The 19,086-nt window shown below is 41.6% G+C and overlaps 1 protein-coding gene across 1 annotated transcript in view; it reads left to right on the top strand.

Moving 5' to 3' along the window:
• Nucleotides 1-1,184: 1,184 nt before the first annotated feature.
• Nucleotides 1,185-19,086, top strand: part of SOBP (sine oculis binding protein homolog) — a 161,525-nt gene continuing 143,623 nt past the window's right edge. The window contains exons 1-3 of the mRNA XM_034670766.1: nucleotides 1,185-1,465; nucleotides 14,967-15,105; nucleotides 16,887-17,072. Of these exons, the coding sequence (XP_034526657.1) occupies nucleotides 1,370-1,465; nucleotides 14,967-15,105; nucleotides 16,887-17,072 (421 nt within the window). The 5' untranslated portion in view covers nucleotides 1,185-1,369. The remainder of the gene's footprint in view (nucleotides 1,466-14,966; nucleotides 15,106-16,886; nucleotides 17,073-19,086) is intronic.

Here is a 19,086-nt window from a genome sequence, read left to right on the forward strand (position 1 = left end):
GTGTCGCGGCGCGGGAAAGCGAAGAGGGGGAACGTCAATGTGTCCCCTGCAGCGCGTAAGAGCATTCAGGGCTGCGTATTCTCGCCGAAGCCTCATCAAATCGCTCAAGCCAATGCCTCAACCCAGAGAGCGACAAACGCAATCCGAGCCTGGTTGGCCCCAGGCGTGCACCGAGAGGGCCAAAGCGGAGGCGCGAGAGCTCAGGGGGAGCCATCCCGGCTGGGGGAGCGGGCGCAGGAAAGTCGCGGTGAAGTGTCGCGGGGCGGTGTAGGGAGGGTCGCGTCGGGCGGGGCGAGGGCAGCCAGCTCCCGGAGGGCGAAACCCTACGCGGGACCCTGCGCTCCCAGCAGCACCCAATGCTTTTGAGGTTAAGCTCAGGGCACTGGGACAAGGGTGCGCGCGGGGTCACAGGGTAAAGCTGTTACTTCGTAGTGAGGCACGTGTGTGTGTGTGTGTGTGAAAGAGAGAGAGAGCGAGAGAGAACGAACTGGAAGGAAAAGAAAGAAGAAAGAACAGGGGGCTGAGGGCCGAGCCGTCCTACTTCTAAGTGGTTCATGAACGGCAAAAGCTTTCTTGCCAGCGCAGTCGTTGCCCGCGCCGCGTTGGGGACCCGCGGAGCGGGCGCAGGGACCTCTCCGGGGGGCCTCCCGCCTCCACGCGCCCTGAGGTGGCCCCCGGAGGGGAACACTATCCTGGCAACTGTCGGGGAGGTCAGGGCTGTGGTTTCCTTCCCCCGAGACCCCGGCGCTTGCCTCCGCAGGCGGCGAGCGCAGTCGCCTTCGCCGGGGGAAAGGAAAGCGGCCCTCCTGTAACTCGACCTCGGGTCCCCGTGCCCTCCCACCGCCCAACCTCCTGCCTTTACCCCCATTCATTTTTTTTTTTCCTCAGCAGCTTCTAGGACAGGCTCAAAAGCCAACTCCAGACCCACGCGAGCCTACATCACGGAGCTAAGGGGAACAGCTGGGGTCGGGGCGGCTCCGGGGGCCGTCTTGCCGAGGTGGCAGCCGCGAGGGGCGCCGCGTCCCGCCGGTGCCCGCCGCGGATGAGCAAGCGGCCGCGAGCAGCCCCCGAAGCCGCGCAGCATCCGCGTATTCAGTGACGGTGGAAGCCACGCCCGCTCGGGAGCCGGGGGCCGTCCTAGCCCCCCCACCTTTCCCCCTCCCTCTCGCCCCCTCCCTGCCCCAGCTANTTTCTCCGGCGCCCGCCTGCTCTCCCCCCTCCCAGCCCCAGCCCCAGCCCCGCCAGCACCGCTACCTCCGCCAGCATTGCCACCATCAGCACCACCTCCACCACCACCACCACCACCACCACCACCACCGCCGGCGGCGGTAGCAGCCATTTCATCTCCACAGAAACCAGACACAAAAACATGGCAGAAATGGAGAAAGAAGGGAGACCTCCGGAAAATAAAAGGAGCAGGAAACCGGCTCACCCAGTGAAAAGGGAGATCAATGAGGAAATGAAGGTATTTTTGGACTTCGGGGCTGGAGAGGCTGAGCTCTTTCTTCCGTCCGCTCCATTTGGGCCGTTGTATGGATTTGGGGGGTACGGGGAGCGCTTGTCAGTTTCTGTAGGATGCCCAGAAAGCCTCAGCTCCTCCTCCAGGTGCAAAACCGAGGCCAACTCGCGGGCTGCATCCCCGAGATTTGCCTACCTCCGATTTGATGGGGGTGGGGGGCGGCCGGGAAACCACAACTGTTTAACCGTATAAACCCCAGGTTGGCACAGGCGCGTTTCAGTGGGAGGGGACCGGGGGCCCAAGCGGCGGGTGGACATGGTGAAGAGGCTTTCCTAGTCGGAGGTGTAGTTTCCCCCCCCCCCTTTCTTCGGGAACCATTCCTCGGATCCTCCCAAAGTTAAGGAGCTGCCGGGCCGAGGAACCCCGGGAGCGCTCGATTCCACCCTTCCCTGCAGTTCATCTCCCCGCTCCTCGATCCCGCTTCGCCCCAACTAGCCAGCTGCCATGGTGTAAAGGGGCTGTCAGTGCCCCGGCAACTGCGGCCCCAGCGGCATGGGTCTGGGTACCGTTTTGACGGCCGGCTCGCCTCGCCCGCCCCTGTCCTCTCCTCTCACTCGGCTGCCTCCGCCTCCCGCTCGCCTTTGCGTGCTCCAGTTCCCAGTTTAGCAGACACGGGCTAGCCCAGCTGAAAGATAACTGTCTGAGGGGCGGCCTTCCAGAGCGCCTGCCCATTGTTCGGAAAGGCCAGCCCGGAGTCCTGTCGGCGAGGCCGGGCTCCCCGCCAGGCCAGCGGTGCTCCAGAGGTGGTGAGCGCAGCAGCCTGGCGCTCCAGCTGTTCACGTTGGAGCGATTGCACAAGAGCACCGCTCAGCTCCGGATCCGCCCCCCCCCCTTATTTTCCATGAAGTTGAAGCTTTTGCCAGGCGAGGGTTTTGTTCTGTGTTGATTTCATGAGTCTCTCTGGATTTCAAAAAATATATGTATTTTTCTTTCTGTCGATCACAAACAAGTAGCAGTTTTTAGGGGGACTTTAGTTTTCATTCTGCAACCGTCCTGGTGTTCCCCATCTTCTGCATAGAATTCTAAACACTGCCAACCGACTTGGTCAGGTTGGCGAAGTTTGTGTTTAAAAAACAGACTGGATGAAAATGGCATGCAACTAAATAAAATTTATCGCGTTTTGACGCTTTCTTGATTAGAACAAGTATATTCTATGAGAGTGTCTTCTGGGAAGCCCCTGTTTAGAAAGGGGCACATGGATGAGACTTGCTATGTGAGTACCTAGGTGCGTATGTTTAGCTTTCCTTTCCACCGGAAAATATCTGTAGCAATCTCAGTTTGGAGATCAGAGTTTTTATATCTGGGTGAGGAACTTTGTGCCTGAAAGTGTGAGGGGTGGCATCAATCAGTCCAGGGACAGTTAAGGAAGATTTGCCTTGGAAATCAGTGCCATTCCTTCTGATGGAAACCACCACTGAATTCAATGATAGTTTTTAAAAAGAGAGACCAGTAGGAGTTGTTGTCTTACAATGGGGGTGGAATTCAAACAGTCTACAATACCCATTCTTTCTCACTTACCCTTCCCTCCTGTCCTGCATTTCCAGATTGCTTTTCCATTTCATTTTAAATTGGGGGTGGAGGAAGAGGAGAGAAGTGAAGGCACTAGGAAATCACAGCGTGCACTGGCCCTTTAAAACACTGCCTAATGTGATCTATATGGATGGCAGCTTTTAAGTTTCATAGGTTCTAGAATTACAAATTAGCTAATTTTAATCAAAACATGTGAAATGTTATCCCGGCTGGATATAAAGGCTGACTGTGCTCAATGCCTGGGGCTCGCGTTGTTGACTTTGGCTGCAGGCGCACTCCGTGGTTTGGGAGATAGTTGTCCTTCTACAGTATAACAGATGTTTGTCTGAACTGGTGAGGAAGAAACAAAAACAACATTGTGTGAAGGGGAAAAATTACACAATTTTTAGCCAATGCTGCAGTACTAAGTATGGTATTAACCTTCGTGCACAGAATTTCCTCTTTTTAAAATGTTATTTTTCTTCCAAATCACCAGCTACTATTTGAAGTTTTAGTCCTCATCGTTTCTGTGCAGACTAGCATTAAATAAGAAGTTTTACACAGCAAATAATTCAGTTGCCTGTAGGACTGGTATTTTCTGTCTGGTTTGGACCCACGTATGAGAGATCCCGGCGGAAATCTTCAGTCATGTCAGTGCACACCATGCCAATAGGCATGAATTCCCATTTCTAGTGGAATTGTTTTGTAGGTAGGTATTCCTCTGATAGAAGAGCACCCAGTGTCCTCATTTGAAACGTAATTTCTCAAAGTCAAACAGTGGAAGGGTTGTGTCGAACTCATTAATATTTTTCTGCATTTAATATTAATAACCATATCAATAAAAACCCCCCTTAAGCCTCATTGTAATTACTCCTCCTTGTCCCCAAACCTAAAGTGTAGAGTGACATAACAAGTTGGTTGCCCTGTATAAAAATATGTGCAACAAAATGTCACCGAGAACACAATGTGGCCTTGTGCAGCTTCATATCGGTGCGGCTGGAGCTGCCTGGCTGTGTTTGCCTTCATCTGAACGGCTTTCATCTGGACCAGTGTAAACTAAACCCTGGTAAGTAATCACTGCCCGGCAGAAAGAAAGGAATGTATACAGCTAGCACGGCCTAAGCTGTAAAAACGGAAACCTGAGCCCCCACCGAGGATCACATATCAAGGCTTGAAGGTAGGGGAAATGAAAGGGGGAAAGAGGAGAGAGCGAATGGAAAAGTCAGCCTGGGAAGTGAGGATCAGTAGGAGGCCCCCCTTAGGGAGATTTGGCTCAGGGATGAGGGAATTTTATCATGGTGTACAGTGACCTACTCAGGTTTCAACACTGGTTGGATCAAGTTGCTTCTCTGTGAGCTGAAAGAAAAAGGACTGGTGTGTATGTGATTTTTTTTTTCCCCTTCGGGTAATAGAAAGGACATTGGTACAAGTGTCTATTTTAAGTACAGCAAATGCAGGGCACTGAGAATGAGCAATAAAATCACCTCATCATGAGGCTTTCTTCAAGATCTCCTGATTGAGATAGTTACATATTTATTTTAAAATGGCTGGAGAAGACAAACTGGCTGAGGTTTAGCTGACACCAGTAATGGCATTGGAGATTGTCTTCACGTGGCTGGGAGCTAATGTTGGTTGCTGTTTCACTAGATCAGATATTGAGTTACATTTTTGTTATCACTGGTTTAATGTGCATGGCAGTTGTAACAAAATTAAATTTGATACAATATAATTTTGTGTGTGAAAAGTACATGACTTGGCATAGCTTGCTTATAGTGTAGTGAAAATATCTTTAAGTAGAAATGCTTGTCTCATTATGACCTTTACAATGTTTCCATATCTTTCCTTTTCTTCTTCCTGGCTTCATCCTGGTTTTTCTTGATTAAAGAGACTTGTTACTTTACAGTACTTACAATAAGTATGCCTTATTTAATTAGTGACCAGTAGAGATGATTTTAAAAGATTAGATGGCGAAGCAATTTACATTTTGACTATTTTTGGTTTCTAAAGTGAGTATTGTGATTGTATCTAATGAAGACATATTAGTCTTTGGTATACTGTTAGCTCATATGTATTATAATAAATGGATCTTAGGAGGGAATCCCAGCATACAGAAGGGCTAATTGAGTTTAGGAGTTCATCTAGAGCATGGTAGATATAATATAAAAACTAGTTTGTACTATTGGATGTGTAAATGTAAATATATGTGTTAAGTGTAAATATAGTTGTACTTAAGGGTATGTATTTTGCATACATAGTTATTAGTGAACAGGATTATTGGCTACTGAACAGTAATGCAACTCAAAAAAACTACACTATGAGTAGAGATAATGAGTCAGATTTTTATCTTTTAAAGTGCTTTGACAAAACCAATGTGATTAGATCAAGCCCTCTGCCCTGGAAACTTCCCTAAACAAACCATAATTAATGCGTTTACAATGTTACTTCTCTATCAATTGTTAAACTACAAGATAATCTGAGTTAAATGTCTTAGGGTCTCCTTTACTGAAGAATTTTTCCGTCTATAAATATTCCCAGTAAGTAATTTGTACCTAAAATTATGCTTCAGTCCTGATGCCTACAGTTAGAGTCAGGCACATCTGTTAGAGTTTAGTAGTAAACTCACCACAAGATTTGCTAATTTGGTTTCTGATGGTCTCCATTTGGCATTAAAAATGACCTGTGTCAACTGCATAGACAATAAAGCAAGTTGCAGAGCCAAGCTGGTGAGTGCAGTGAGATAAATAGGTTTCCATTAAAAAGAAAAGAGAGAGAGAGAGATCACAGTGTGGAAAAGTCAGCATGTTCAAGGTTGAAATCAGCTCATTACTTAAACAGGTACATTTTAAGTTTTGCTGCTGAAACTCCATCCTGATGTCAGACACAGTCAGTCTCAGGAACCTAGAAAGTGGGCTCAGGACAGATCTCACCATGGCATTCACAAATTATGTCGGACCTCTCTTCTGAGCAGTGGCCTCAGGTGTGCCACGTGGCAGGGCTGGGGACTAATGTCGGCTGGAACATGGTCCTCACTCCTTGGAAGCTGGAATAGGATGTTCCTGAGCCCACCAGCTTTGTCCTCCACGTTGCTCTCCCTTGTCCTGCTCAAAGCTCCAGTCAAAACCCATTAAGAGATAGTTGTGGGAGGGCACAGAGAGCTATGAATTCTGTTCCGTTCAAACCAGGGTTTTCTTTTTTTTTTTTCTTTTTTTTTTCTTTTTTAAAGATTTTATTTATTTATGAGATAGAGATAGAGATAGCCAGTGAGAGAGGGAACACAAGCAGGGGGAGCAGGAGAGGAAGAAGCAGGCTCATAGCAGAGGAGCCTGATGTGGGGCTCGCCCATAACGCCGGGATCACGCCCTGAGCCGAAGGCAGATGCTTAACCGCTGTGCCACCCAGGCGCCCCAAAACCAGGGTTTTCTGAAAAGAGTCTCTTTCTCCGTCTGCGAACCTGTGAGTGTGATAGAGCAAGATTGTCTAAGCCTTATACAACTCGCAGGTTCCAGAGACGAGGAAATGGAAAGGAACCATTCCACTTCCTCCCAAATCTGAAATAAACATTTGAACTAGAAGAAAATGAGGTCTGACAGACTCATTCCCTTCTGCGTTTCCTGCCTCTGTGCTTGCCAAGCACTGCTCTGAGAAGCCAAGCCCTACTCTCCTTGTGTGAAAGACAGACTCATAGAAACCAAGAGGTAACGGAGTTTTTAAAGGAAAGTCAAAAACAGGGCCTTGAAAAGGGCAAATACCAGTGAGCACAAGTGACTGTCTGAAAAAAGGAGAGTTGCAGGGAGAGATAGTGTCTTGTTAAAGTGACCGTACTTTTTCTATCTTCTAGGCAAGTGTCCTTTTCATTAAGAGTCTTCATAACTTCTCTTTCTTTTTTAAAAAAATTATTAGAAGTAGTAGAAGGCGGAACATTTAAAAAGCTCTGAAGTCTCAAACTTCCTCTTGTGGAATGGGAAGTCAGCCACACTTACTCTCTCAAGCTAATAAGATTATTGAATATTTTCCTAAAAGAGGAGGGATCTTCCTGGGTGGAATGAGAAAAAAACTAGGGTACTTTGTTTTTGATGGTGCCAATTGAAACATGTAAGTAAACATGAAAGAATGTGGTGAGTGAGATTTGCTGAATGTATATTTTAGGATCTGTAGACTGATGGGTGTTAATATATCTCTTATATAATCAAAGGGCTATGGAACTCTGTCCTGTTTGAAGGTGAGTGGCTTTGGCAGGGACAGAAAGACAATGTAACAAGTCCTGGTGATTTTTAGGGCAGATCTGCAGCTGTGATTGGACACAGCTGCATTTGGCTGCCCACCTGCCTCGCTTGTCACTGTGTTAGCCTCAGGGCTGGAACCCACAATTTCACAGCATTTGTTTGACCTTTTCTAGGACATTTGATGTCCTGGCCACAGATTAAAATGTGGGGACATAATTATCTGCTCTATGTCACAACAAGACAATAAAGCAATACAGGTTTTATATGTGGAAACACACAATTTTGGTTTCATATGCCAATTATACAGACATCCCATTTAGAATATATCAATAAGAGAACAAGACTTTTACACAGGCCTGCTCCAGGCCGGAGTTGGATGTTAGTGTTGTGATGTGTCTTCTGCCCTTAGAACTGCATTGTAATCATAGTGTTGTGGCTGAGACCAGTGCCTCAAAATGATCCAAATGGAGTGCAGTGACCATCTTTAAAGGATCTCAAGCTAAAAGGCTGTAGTTCAGGTAAAACCATCAGTGCTCAATGGGTACTCTTGTATAAATCCAACTGCTCCTATGATTCCATGCCTGTGGATGGCCCTGTAACGGGTCGTCTGTGGGGAGTGGCTCATCCTTAGGACACCGTCTGATCCGGTGGGATCATGAATGTGGAAGTACTTTTGTAATCTGTCAAGGGCTCTTACAATATTTCTTTTGCACTATTTAAATTTTACCTTACGACATTCTTGCAGAACTCTAAAATAAAACCGACCCGGTGGGTCTGTGTAAAGCAGATGACTTAGACCCAACCTTAGGCCAGATGTGGGGATAGAGTTAGAAACTGACTTCTAATCAAGTTCAGTTCTTACTTCTGCAAAAGCAACCAGCTCTCTTCTGCAGATTACTCTCACCCCCTTTTAAAATCTCAATTAACGAGTTCAGTGATGCTTAATAGAAATGTACCCCAGAACACAAGGAGATGAAAAGGGAGTTAAAGTATTTTCCAAAAATAACCATCGTTCTATCATTCGTAATCATCAACCAGTGGAGATACTCGAATTTTTTCGCCCCTACCTTGTAAATTGTTTAGGATTGGGGGTTTCCTTTTCCTTTGAAAGTATTTCTCATAGGCTTCACTTTCATGGACAATGTGTGTCAGAATGTTTTGAAGTTAAGTCATGTAACTGACAGATCCCTTTTGTCATTAGGACTGTGAATGTGGCTGACATGGTTGTCTATGAGAAGATTATGTGTTAATTAATTTTTAATTAAAATGATTTATTTTTATAAAAATACATGGACACGATAGAAGTGGTAGAATAAGCAACACAAGTAAGCTAAAAGAAAAACAAAGCCTATGATTTTCCCACCCAGACACAATAACTATCAACATTTTGATATCTATCTTTTAATGCCCTTTTCTGTGTGTGATATATAAGTTTTTTTCTTAAACACAAATGGTCTTATAGTGTACTAACCTTCCTTTAGAAACTTAATATATTGTTAATAGCTTTTCATGGCAGTGAAAATTTATCTACAGCATACATTTTAGTGGAAAAATATTATTCCATTTTAGTCATTCCATGACTAAGCTATAATTTATTTAACCAGATTCCTATTGTTTGGCATATAGTTTGTTTCTAAGAAAAAAACACCAAGATAAACATTCCTGAACATGCATACTTTTGCACGCATTTCCTTAGAATAGTTCCTACAGTGCTGAGAAATAAAATTTCTGAATGAAAGGGTATTATGTACATTTTAAAAGACTTTTACAGCATTCAGTCAAATAACCTTTTCTGAAAGTTGTATCAACTCAAATTTCCAATACTCAGAGATAGCTCATTAACACTGGATATTACAATTCTTTTAACTTGCACATATTTATTTTTAGAATCAGTTTCCCTGAAATTTATTTGATCATTTCTCTGTATTTATACACTTAAGAAAATATTTGTGAATGTATTCAAATGTACTAGAACATGGACTTGAGTATATTGTAAGTGCTAGGCATTGTCCTAGGTGAGGCATGGGGGAAATAAAAGGTTTGTGCCCTCAGTAACTTATAATATATTTGGGATAGGGGACATATTTTTACCAAAACTGGAACTTGGAGTGAAAATTGGAATTATATTTGTGGGGAGAGAGAGGACATGGCTTTTCCCTCGTTTGAATGAATGATTGGGAGCTCTCTGAAAACTTTCTGCTCTCTTGCTTAGGATACAAATTGAAAACATGTCATCGTTTAGTTTTATGTGGACTGGTAAGAAAGAAGTCAGTGATACCTACCTATATTTTAAAGATTTATTTATTAATTTTAGAGGGAGAGAGAGAGAGAGAGACACGGCGAGCGTGAGTGCTTGGGGGTAGGGGCAGAGGGAGAGGGAGAGAGAATCCTGAGCAGACTCCTCGCTGAGCATGACTGAGGAACTGGGGGCTCAATCCCATGACCCTCGAGATCACGACCCCAACAGAGACCAAGAGTGGGACTCAACTGCACCACCCAGGTGCCCCGGTACCTACCTATATTTTAAAATCTGTTTGGTATTTTCAAAATAAAATCATTAGTCCTTTTTGAAGACCTTGAAGTACTTGCATTTCAGAAGTATTGTGAGAATTTGTAATTATGCAATTTTCAAAGTGTCTTGAAGTTAACTCTGTATTATTTACCAGTAAAATGTTCAGTGAAAAATCATTTAGACTGACATTTGTACAGTACCTCCAGGTAAATAAGGAGAGAATCTAATGAATGTCCTGGAAATTAAGTTTCAACAAAAATATATTTTGCCAGTATCAAAAGAACTCAGAAGGAATGGGGAAATAGTAAAATTTCCAGCCTTTCCATCATCTTTCTGTGACCTATTTTTTTTTTTTTTTAATTCATGCTTTCAGACTGAATGTTAGGAATGTCTTTTTTCCTTAGGAGCCCTGGAACTGAGAGAGGGGAATTGGAGAGGGTAAGGAAGAAGTATGGGGGTAAATAGTAAAACTACAAAGCAATTAGGGGTGCCTGGGTGGCCAATTCATTAAGCGTCTGACTCTTGAATTCATCTCGGGTCATGATCTCAGGGTTGTGAGATGGAGGCCTTGTCAGCTCCCTGCTTGGTGGGGAATCTGCTTCTCTCCCTCTCTCTCTCCCTCTGAGTCTGCTTCTCTCCCTCTCTCTCTCCCTCTGCCCCTTCCCCTGCTCGTCTGCTCACTCTCTCTAAATAAATAAATTAATAAATAAAAATAAAATAAAATAAAATATTAAGGGAAAAAAAAAAGTATGGACCACCTGGGTGGCCCAGTCGGTTAAGCGTCTACCTTTGGCTCGGGTCATGATCCTGGGGTCCTGGGATTGAGGCCTGCATCGGGCTCCCTGCTTGGCGGGGAGCCTGCTTCTCCTCCTGCCTCTGTTCCTTCTCCCTGCTGGTGCCCTATCTCTCTCTCTCTCTCTCTCTGTCTCATTCTCTCTCAAATAAATAATCTTTAAAAAACAATTTAAACATTCTTAAAACATTTTAAAAAAAAGAAAAAAGTACAAAGCAATTGGAATCAGATGCAATGCTCCAAAAATTATAAAATGAGAAGATTAAATTTCAACAGTGAATTTTGAACCCTCCCAACAATACAAATAATTAAGGAGAATAGAGGCCAATGATCAAATCCGAGAGCAAGTAAAGTGAAGTTTTAACATAGGTAGATAAAGGCCTTAGTTGGAAAGCTCTTTATACGTTGACATCCTGTAGTATGATTTCTTTGCAACTCTTTGATGGGTCCAAGGAGGTAGTTCCTTTGGAATTGCTGACACATTGGACTATATGGAATTGATCATAGAATGATATAAGAATCAGAAGATCTGTATTTTTGTTTTGACTTTATTGGGTGATGTCTCATGCCTGTCATTTACCTTCTGGATGCTCTAATTTTCTGTTGTAAAATTTGGGTATCGTATAGGTTCACCAGAAGTTTATTGTGGAAATCAAATACCCAACTTACAGGGTTATTGAAAGGAACAAGAGAGTTAAAGGATGTGGAAACACTGTAAAGTGCTGTAAGAGTGTTAGACATTATCATTATAATTATAGTGACCTATTTTCCAAACCCAAATTGGACCACATGGTATGAGAGAGGATTTTTGTGCCACTTCCAAGGGTGAGAGGCAGTCTGCAAAATGCGGTTCAGTTGCCAGAATATTGAAGTTTCTGGCACAATTTTGATGGTTTATGGGAGCAATGATAAAATATTTGAAATAGTAACTGTTCAGTAAAATTTATGATGTATGATCATGGTAATTATGATATTTCTCTGCAAAAGGTACTTAATTTCTTGTGTAAGTAGAAGTTCTTTGATTTCAGAGAATCTTACTGGTGGGAGGGACCTTGAGGGACTTCAGTTTCCCACCCTGTTTCTAGGACATTTGCTGGGTGAATATTTGGGGGGAAACAAATTTCACTCCCTTGGTACAGTAACTTGCCTTATTACCGAACATCTTTATCTCAAAAATCTGTAGTTTAATGCTTATCACCTTTTTTAAAAAAAATAACGTACATGAGAAATTTTGTAGGAAAGGAATAATTTTTTTAATAAAAAACTCCTTTTTTAAGGGTAATAATACAAAAAATGTGGAAAAAACAACTGCTGGAATTTTTTACCAGAACGATTTGAAAACCCTTATGGGCCATAAACATTAAATTCATTTCTTCTAAGATATATTATGTTTCTTGGATGATAACTGCAAAAATCTATTTCATTTCCTTTGGTTTAGTACCATAATAAGCCCATATGATATCTAGCATCAAATTCTACCTAGCAATTAAAAATCTTAAGTTATCTATTCCTTGGGGTTCTTTGATTTCTTAATACAGTAGTGTATAAGAAGTAATAGTCTATTTCTTATGCTACAAGAAACTTTGGCATTCGTTTTTTCTTTCTTTCTTCTTGCTTCTCCTTTCATGAAAGATTTGAGATTTATGGCTTGAGAGTTTATAAACCTTTTGTTTTCTGCTTTTGCAGTCATATATCAAAGCATTAAGGTGTTTATTTTTATTTTCACAGACAAGAAAGGAAATGTTTTAGAGTTTCTTTTCATTGACATTTATAGTAACTTGAGAATCATGGAATAGATCAAGTTCATATTGATTGTTCCATGAAGCCTCTGAATTTTCAGCACAAACCATAAACTAAGTGATGCTGTTAAGATGCCCCAATAATATGAATTTGGTGTTAATCATCCAGTTGAGGTTTCAGTTTTTACCCTAATGTCTGAAACTTCTGGATTCCATCCCTGGGGTTGGTTCTAAAAAGCTGAATGGATTTGCAGCTGGACTAAAACAAACAAATCTATATCCTTGGCTGGGAGGTTGTGCCATGAATTATGCACCTGTAGCCTTTGTGTCACTTCAGAGGTTAGACAGAACCGGAGAGAGAGGCGCCCAGATACAAACGGTCTAGAAAATTGGATATGGTGGCCAAGAGTTACTATGCAAAAGATTTTCTGTCTCGTTGGCACAGTTCTCTTGGAGATTGGGGTAAATAGCACACAGACCAATAGAATGGCTTGAACCTGACTTTTAACACTGTGGGGAGCTGGTGTTTTGATGTCAGGTGTAATCCTTACCCTTGGAGATTTCTGCTGCCAGACCACTGATGGAGGGCCTCGATTTGTACTTAGCGACTGTCATTCTCTGGTCCAGGCGCTTAGCTTAGTGAAAAGAATTGGGTGTTAGGGGAGACTGACGCCTCATTAAAGGGATCTCTTTTGATTGAGTAGAGCAGCATTTCGCTGAGTCCTCCTCAGTGGTATTCCAGAAGTTGCTGAGCTTATTATACATATCGATCATATCATCTTTGTGCATTCATGAAAGGAATGTCTATTTAATGTGGACATGACCAGCCATCAGAGAGAATAAACGCCTCAATAAAGCTTGATATGGCTGACTGTTGGCCTTGTGGATGGTAGCACCAAATCAATCCAGCTAGATTTTTTTAAATTGCCGGTGCACTATACCGTCACAGATAGACCCAGTTGGAGCCCTGAGCTTAAGTGGGCACTAAAGCAAAGAATCCAGCATTCTGTGGGTGGTTTGAAATGCCAGGTTTGTTTTTGTGGAGTCTGTAGTGTAATATCTTTTCTTTTTTATGCAACCCCTGCTGAAATCTAAAGTCGTGAAATTCAGGAGAACAGGAACTCACACGTTGAGGCTGTGCACACTCTTGGTTTAGCCTGGGTGCTTTGTTTCAGGCATATAAATTATACATCCCAGTGTAATTCGGAAATGACAGCTTCTAGGGAGAATGAGAAAAGGTTCTTTGAGCCACAGAGAAGGTTAGAATATATAGTTTTTCTAGCAAGTCTAGGAATCTCAGAATGCCTTGCCAGATAGAGATTTAAAAAAAAAAATTCATTCAATATGTATTAAACCCTTATTCTGCAGCATAGGGCCCTTCTTTTTATTTAAAAAAAAATTTCCCCAGCTTTATTGAGATATAATTGACACATAACATTGTGTAAGTTTAAGGTGTACAATGCGTTGATTTGTTGTATTTATATATTGTGAAATGGTTACCATATAGCATTAGCTACCACCTCCATCCTGTCATGTAGTTACCATTTCTTTCCTGTGTTGAGAACATTTAAGATCTCTCTTAGTAACATTTGAGTATATGATACAGTATTATGAGCTGTAATCATTATGCTGTACATTTTATCTCCAAACTTGTTAATCTAATAACTGGAAATTTGTACCCTTGGACCAATATCTCCCCATTTCCCTCACGCTCGAACTCCTGGTGACTACCACTCTACTCTATTTCTCAGAGATGTTTTAAGGCACATGCAAGCGTTAAAATCATTAATATAGTCTCACATCTTGTTTCCAAATCTAGCATTGATAAGGTCACAAAAAAATAGTCACCTGATATTAAAGCTTTAAAGCTGTCCAGCTATACCCATTATTTTCACAGTTTGGTATCTATAATAACAACAATAATAGTACCTTACATTTATATATTGATTTATAGTTCATAAAGTGTTTTCAGGTGTTCTCCAAAATCTGGGCTGACTATTAACCTTAAAGTCATTTCATACTTTTACGTTACTTGTCAGAAGACAATCATAGTGACCTTTCATTTTATGGAGAAAGAATCTGTCACTAGTGAAATTTGTAAAGCAAATTATGCATTGATTTTTAAAGTATATACTTGCAAAGGGAAAATTAAAAAGGGAGACCCTTGTAGCCTTGACAACTGAGACATTATTTCTTGGCTGAGTTTTTGCTTTATCTGAGATAAGAGTGATGTTAAAAAACAATACCTGAATCAGAAAGCAATTTTAATTTAAATCAATCTGAACCACAAAAAGGTCGATTGTTTTCATTTTCAAAATATTTTCTTAGCTGTTTTTGTGCTTTACCTTTCAATATTTTTGTGCTCCTTAGGGATATAGACTTTGCAGAATATTCTAGAATATGACTTCCTGTTTGTAAGCAAAACTGACAAATACCTTTTCTTCTTATTATCTTTAAGTTGCAAATGTCTGAAGGCCTGTCATAATTGGATGCGTCATCCTGAGATTTAAATGCATTACAGTTTTTGAACGTGATTTGAAAAATGAACATGACTCTAGAGGAGGTGGGGCTGGTCTGGCCGTAAATGGGTAGTGCAAACAGAATTCGATTTATGCATTCTTTTCAAATAGTTATTGATTATATAAAAAAGAAGCCAATGCTTTTCTTTCAGAACTTTGCAGAAAACACTATGAATGAACTCCTTGGCTGGTATGGCTATGATAAGGTTGAATTGAAAGATGGTGAAGATATTGAATTCAGGAGCTACCCTACAGATGGAGAGAGCCGGCAGCACATTTCTGTTCTCAAAGGTAATGACATTTAATGTCCCTTTGTTCATGCAAAGAAGGATTAACTATCTCAACCTGCCAGAATTGAGTTGCTTTGGGACTCATTTTGTTGATTATGCCAATGGTTGATTTAAATGTACATCCCCAGTGGTGCTTTCCCATAAGCAGAATTCCACAGAATGTAAGAGCACAACATAAAACAAAAATAGACACAGCTTAATCTCCTTCCAGCAATGCGAGAGCTAGCTAGCGAGGGCTAGGGACCTTAAGGGTTATGGTCCTGCCTACAGATTTATAGAAAGGGACAATGTTTGCTAGGTTCTCCTCCTAATTTCCTGAGTCTTTGATATATTTGTTGTTGTGGACTGGAGCTTTCTATTAAGTGAAATACTGGGTTTGGATTTTTAGACTGTAAGAGAAAATTGTGGTTAGTTTGGTAATCCCCTCGTCCTCCTTTTTTGGTGGGAATTCTAAAGGAAAGCCCTATTTCTGTTTTGTTTGAAGTTACTCCTGACCCCAGCCTTGGATAGGGTAGGAGGAGTAAGAGAGTAGTGCATGATTGGATCCCACATTATTTTATAAGAATTTTCATCAAAGCCCAGCTAAAGAGTGGAAATTAGACACTTGGCCAAGTTGGATTAACACTGATTCTATCGGCGATAGCAGTGTCAGATATCTCATGGGGGAAGCCTAGAACCATTGGTGGGTGTTGATATGTATACTGAATTTATGAACCTAAATTTGGAGTGGGAGTTTGTCAAAGAAAGGGAGTATGCGAAGAAGCAATCCATTTGGTGAACTTCAATAAAATATGGGTGAGATTCATTGTGCATCATCATTGGCAATTTGATCAGTATTTGCACTGCATTAAAAATCTGTTGGCATAAACTACCTGCTCATGCATTTTATTTCCAGTCTCTAAGATAGCGCTTTTCCTTCTTATACGCCAAGCAACAAAATGTAAATGAGCTGTCCTGCAGGCATGTGGAATTGAATGTATGTGACAAATTTCATGTTAAGCCCGCTATGAAATTGTACACATCATCTTACAGAGATAGTATCATCATTGTAAATGAAAAATGCAAGTCATGAGTTTATATTCTATAAACTAATAGCTCGTATAATACTTGGTCTAGGTAATAATCTTTGCCTCTGGGGAACATGGAGAGAGTGCCAGGATATGCTTCTAGAGGGAAAATGTTGTTTTCCATGGTTGAATTTTTTTTTATATGATTCACATGCAAGGATAAAATTCACAAAGTTCAAATCATTGTAAGTTTTCTTTATTTTCATTTTTGTTAATATTTAATAGATATTAATTGGTTGATTTAAAGAGTTTACCCTCTGAAGCAAGTTTTCTTTCTAATAATCTGCTTCTTTCTCATTGGTTCTTTTGATTATATTATGACCAAAATTTTTAATTCAGTGGGCCCTAGTGATAGGACTGGAGGAGCATGGTTTTAGCCTACCCCCCTGGTAGCCAGAGGGTGATGCCTGCTATATATCACTTTGTACACTGAAAAGGTTAATTGCCTTTCAGGTTTCTATGGGCTTTCACAGTGCTAAAAGTCATCACCATGATACAATTGAGATATTAGCTATCATAGTGGAGCAAATTGTAAAGGAGCCACCTGGAAATTTATGGTAACAAGGCTGAAAAGGTCCAGGATGGTCTGTGGAGTTCCGGTAAAAATCTGCAAGGAAAAATTTGTTTTGTTGCATAGCCCTTTTACTTGAGAAAACATGGTCAAAAGGAAAACAAGTCCTTTTGTAATATTGAATGTGATTTTTTTCTTTTACAGAAAATTCTTTGCCAAAACCAAAATTACCCGAGGACAGTGTTATTTCACCATACAATATAAGCACAGGCTATTCAGGGCTTGCCACAGGAAATGGACTCAGTGATTCACCTGCAGGGTCCAAGGATCATGGCAATGTGCCCATTATTGTACCTTTAATTCCTCCGCCTTTCATAAAGCCACCAGCAGGTAAGTCATTACTGGGGTTTCTGATGAGAATGGTTCATAGAAAGTTGTAATTATCTTATAAATAATTATTAAATGCCCAAGGTAACATTGGAAAAGACTGTCTAGGAACTTCATAGACAAGAGATATCAATGCATGTGTTATTTAAAGTAGCATTACTCTGTTAGGCAAACTTAGGCAAAGTCCCCAATCTACTTTCAACTGAATGAATTTTTCCTACCACTGGCTACAAAAAAGTAATTTCCTTCTCTGGAATCATTTGTTAAAAATAAAAAACAATGAAATAATTTTATATACCGACTGACTGAACGGTGTGGTGGTGTTGTGAGGGCCAGGTCTCCTGAGCGGGATGTCCTTCTTAGAAACAACCTAGATTGTCCATCCCCTCCACAGAGTTCTTTCTTTTTATAAATCTTTTTTTTTTTTTTAAAGATTTTATTTATTTATTTGACAGAGATAGAGACAGCCAGCGAGAGAGGGAACACGAGCAGGGGGAGTGGGAGAGGAAGAAGCAGGCTCACAGCGGAGGAGCCTGATGTGGGGCTCGATCCCATAATGCCGGGATCACGCCCTGAGCCGAAGGCAGACGCTTAACCGCTGTGCCACCCAGGCGCTCCCACAGAGTTCTTTCTAATTCCTGAAAAACTCTCTTTGAGAGCTTTAAAGAAAAATGGATGTCTGAATTTCACTTGCATGCAAATGTAATCAGTTCTTTAATATTTCCAGAAAATCAGATGGCAGCGTATGAAGCTGGAGGGCAATGGGCTGAGCTTTGTGTGATAGCGCATGCTAGGGTACAGCTGTGTGTCAGACAGAGAAAGAAGTTCAATGATATTGTATCTGGCTTGCTGTGAAATGTTGGAATTATGCTAGAATGCTTAATTGCTACACTGGTTATTTTTCTGTATATTCAGTTGAACAATGATAAATAGTGAGTTTTGATGGCAGTACTTACGATAACTTACTGAAGGGAATGTTTGTATTTTTTTGGGTGGGGGGAGATAGGTGTGTGGTTATGTTTCCATAAATGGTGAAGATATTTGTAGATATAAATTCCTGGGCTTATGTTATAAATATATTTATACCATATCCCAAGTGTTACTAACATTTTTCTTCATAGTATGGGTATGTTCTCTTGCTTAGCCCACTACATTGTAGTAGTAAAATTGTCCTTTCATGCTGAGGTCCTCAGATACAGTGTTAAAATCCATTTACCTGTCAAAATCACTTGAAATTTTGTTTGTCTGCTAATTACTAATATATTTTGTGTATCACATAAAGTTTGTCTTTTTAATGCCCCTATTCTCCTTTGGTTGACTGTTTTCTGATGCAGAGGGACCCAGATGTATCTCCCAAGGACCAAAGATATACTCTGCATAGGCCACTGGGAAGGGGCAGGGTGACTAATTTTGTAAATGTAGGGTTCATAGCCCAATGTGTGTCCAGTGGCTTGGGTGAGTGGTGACGATAAATGGGATCAGTAAGGCTGTATGTCTAAGTGGAAAGAACACTGGCTCCAGATTTAGGCAGATTTAGACAGATTGGGCTCAAATCTAGACTTTGTCACTTACCCGCTCTGTGAACATGGATGTGTTATATAAGCTCTCTTCTCCTCAGTTTCTCCATCTGTAAAATGGGGATCACAGTTTTGTCTCACAGGGTTGTCATGGCTATGAGATGAGAAAATACACGTAAAGCACCTAGCGTAGTGCCTGCCACATTGAAGCCATTCAGTAAACACCATGCCTTTTTTTTTTCAGTCCTTAGTCTGCCCTAGAATTATCATGCACGTAATTTGTGCATAAAAAGGTGTGCATCCAAATGCAAATTCCCCTCTAAGATTTATTTGAGCAAAGCAAACAGCTTTAGAAATTAGCATAGCTGAGGCTAACATGAGTTTGGCGTGCCAAAAAACCTGCCCTGGAGTTTCCTGCTGAGCCAGCCACGTGGAATTCAAGCACACAGCTCCCATTTAACTCTAATTCCACATCAGATCAGGAAATAAATATGCAAAGG

The sequence above is a fragment of the Ailuropoda melanoleuca genome, chromosome 10 (assembly GCF_002007445.2).
Source record: "Ailuropoda melanoleuca isolate Jingjing chromosome 10, ASM200744v2, whole genome shotgun sequence".
In the NCBI taxonomy this organism is placed as follows: Eukaryota; Metazoa; Chordata; class Mammalia; order Carnivora; family Ursidae; genus Ailuropoda; species Ailuropoda melanoleuca.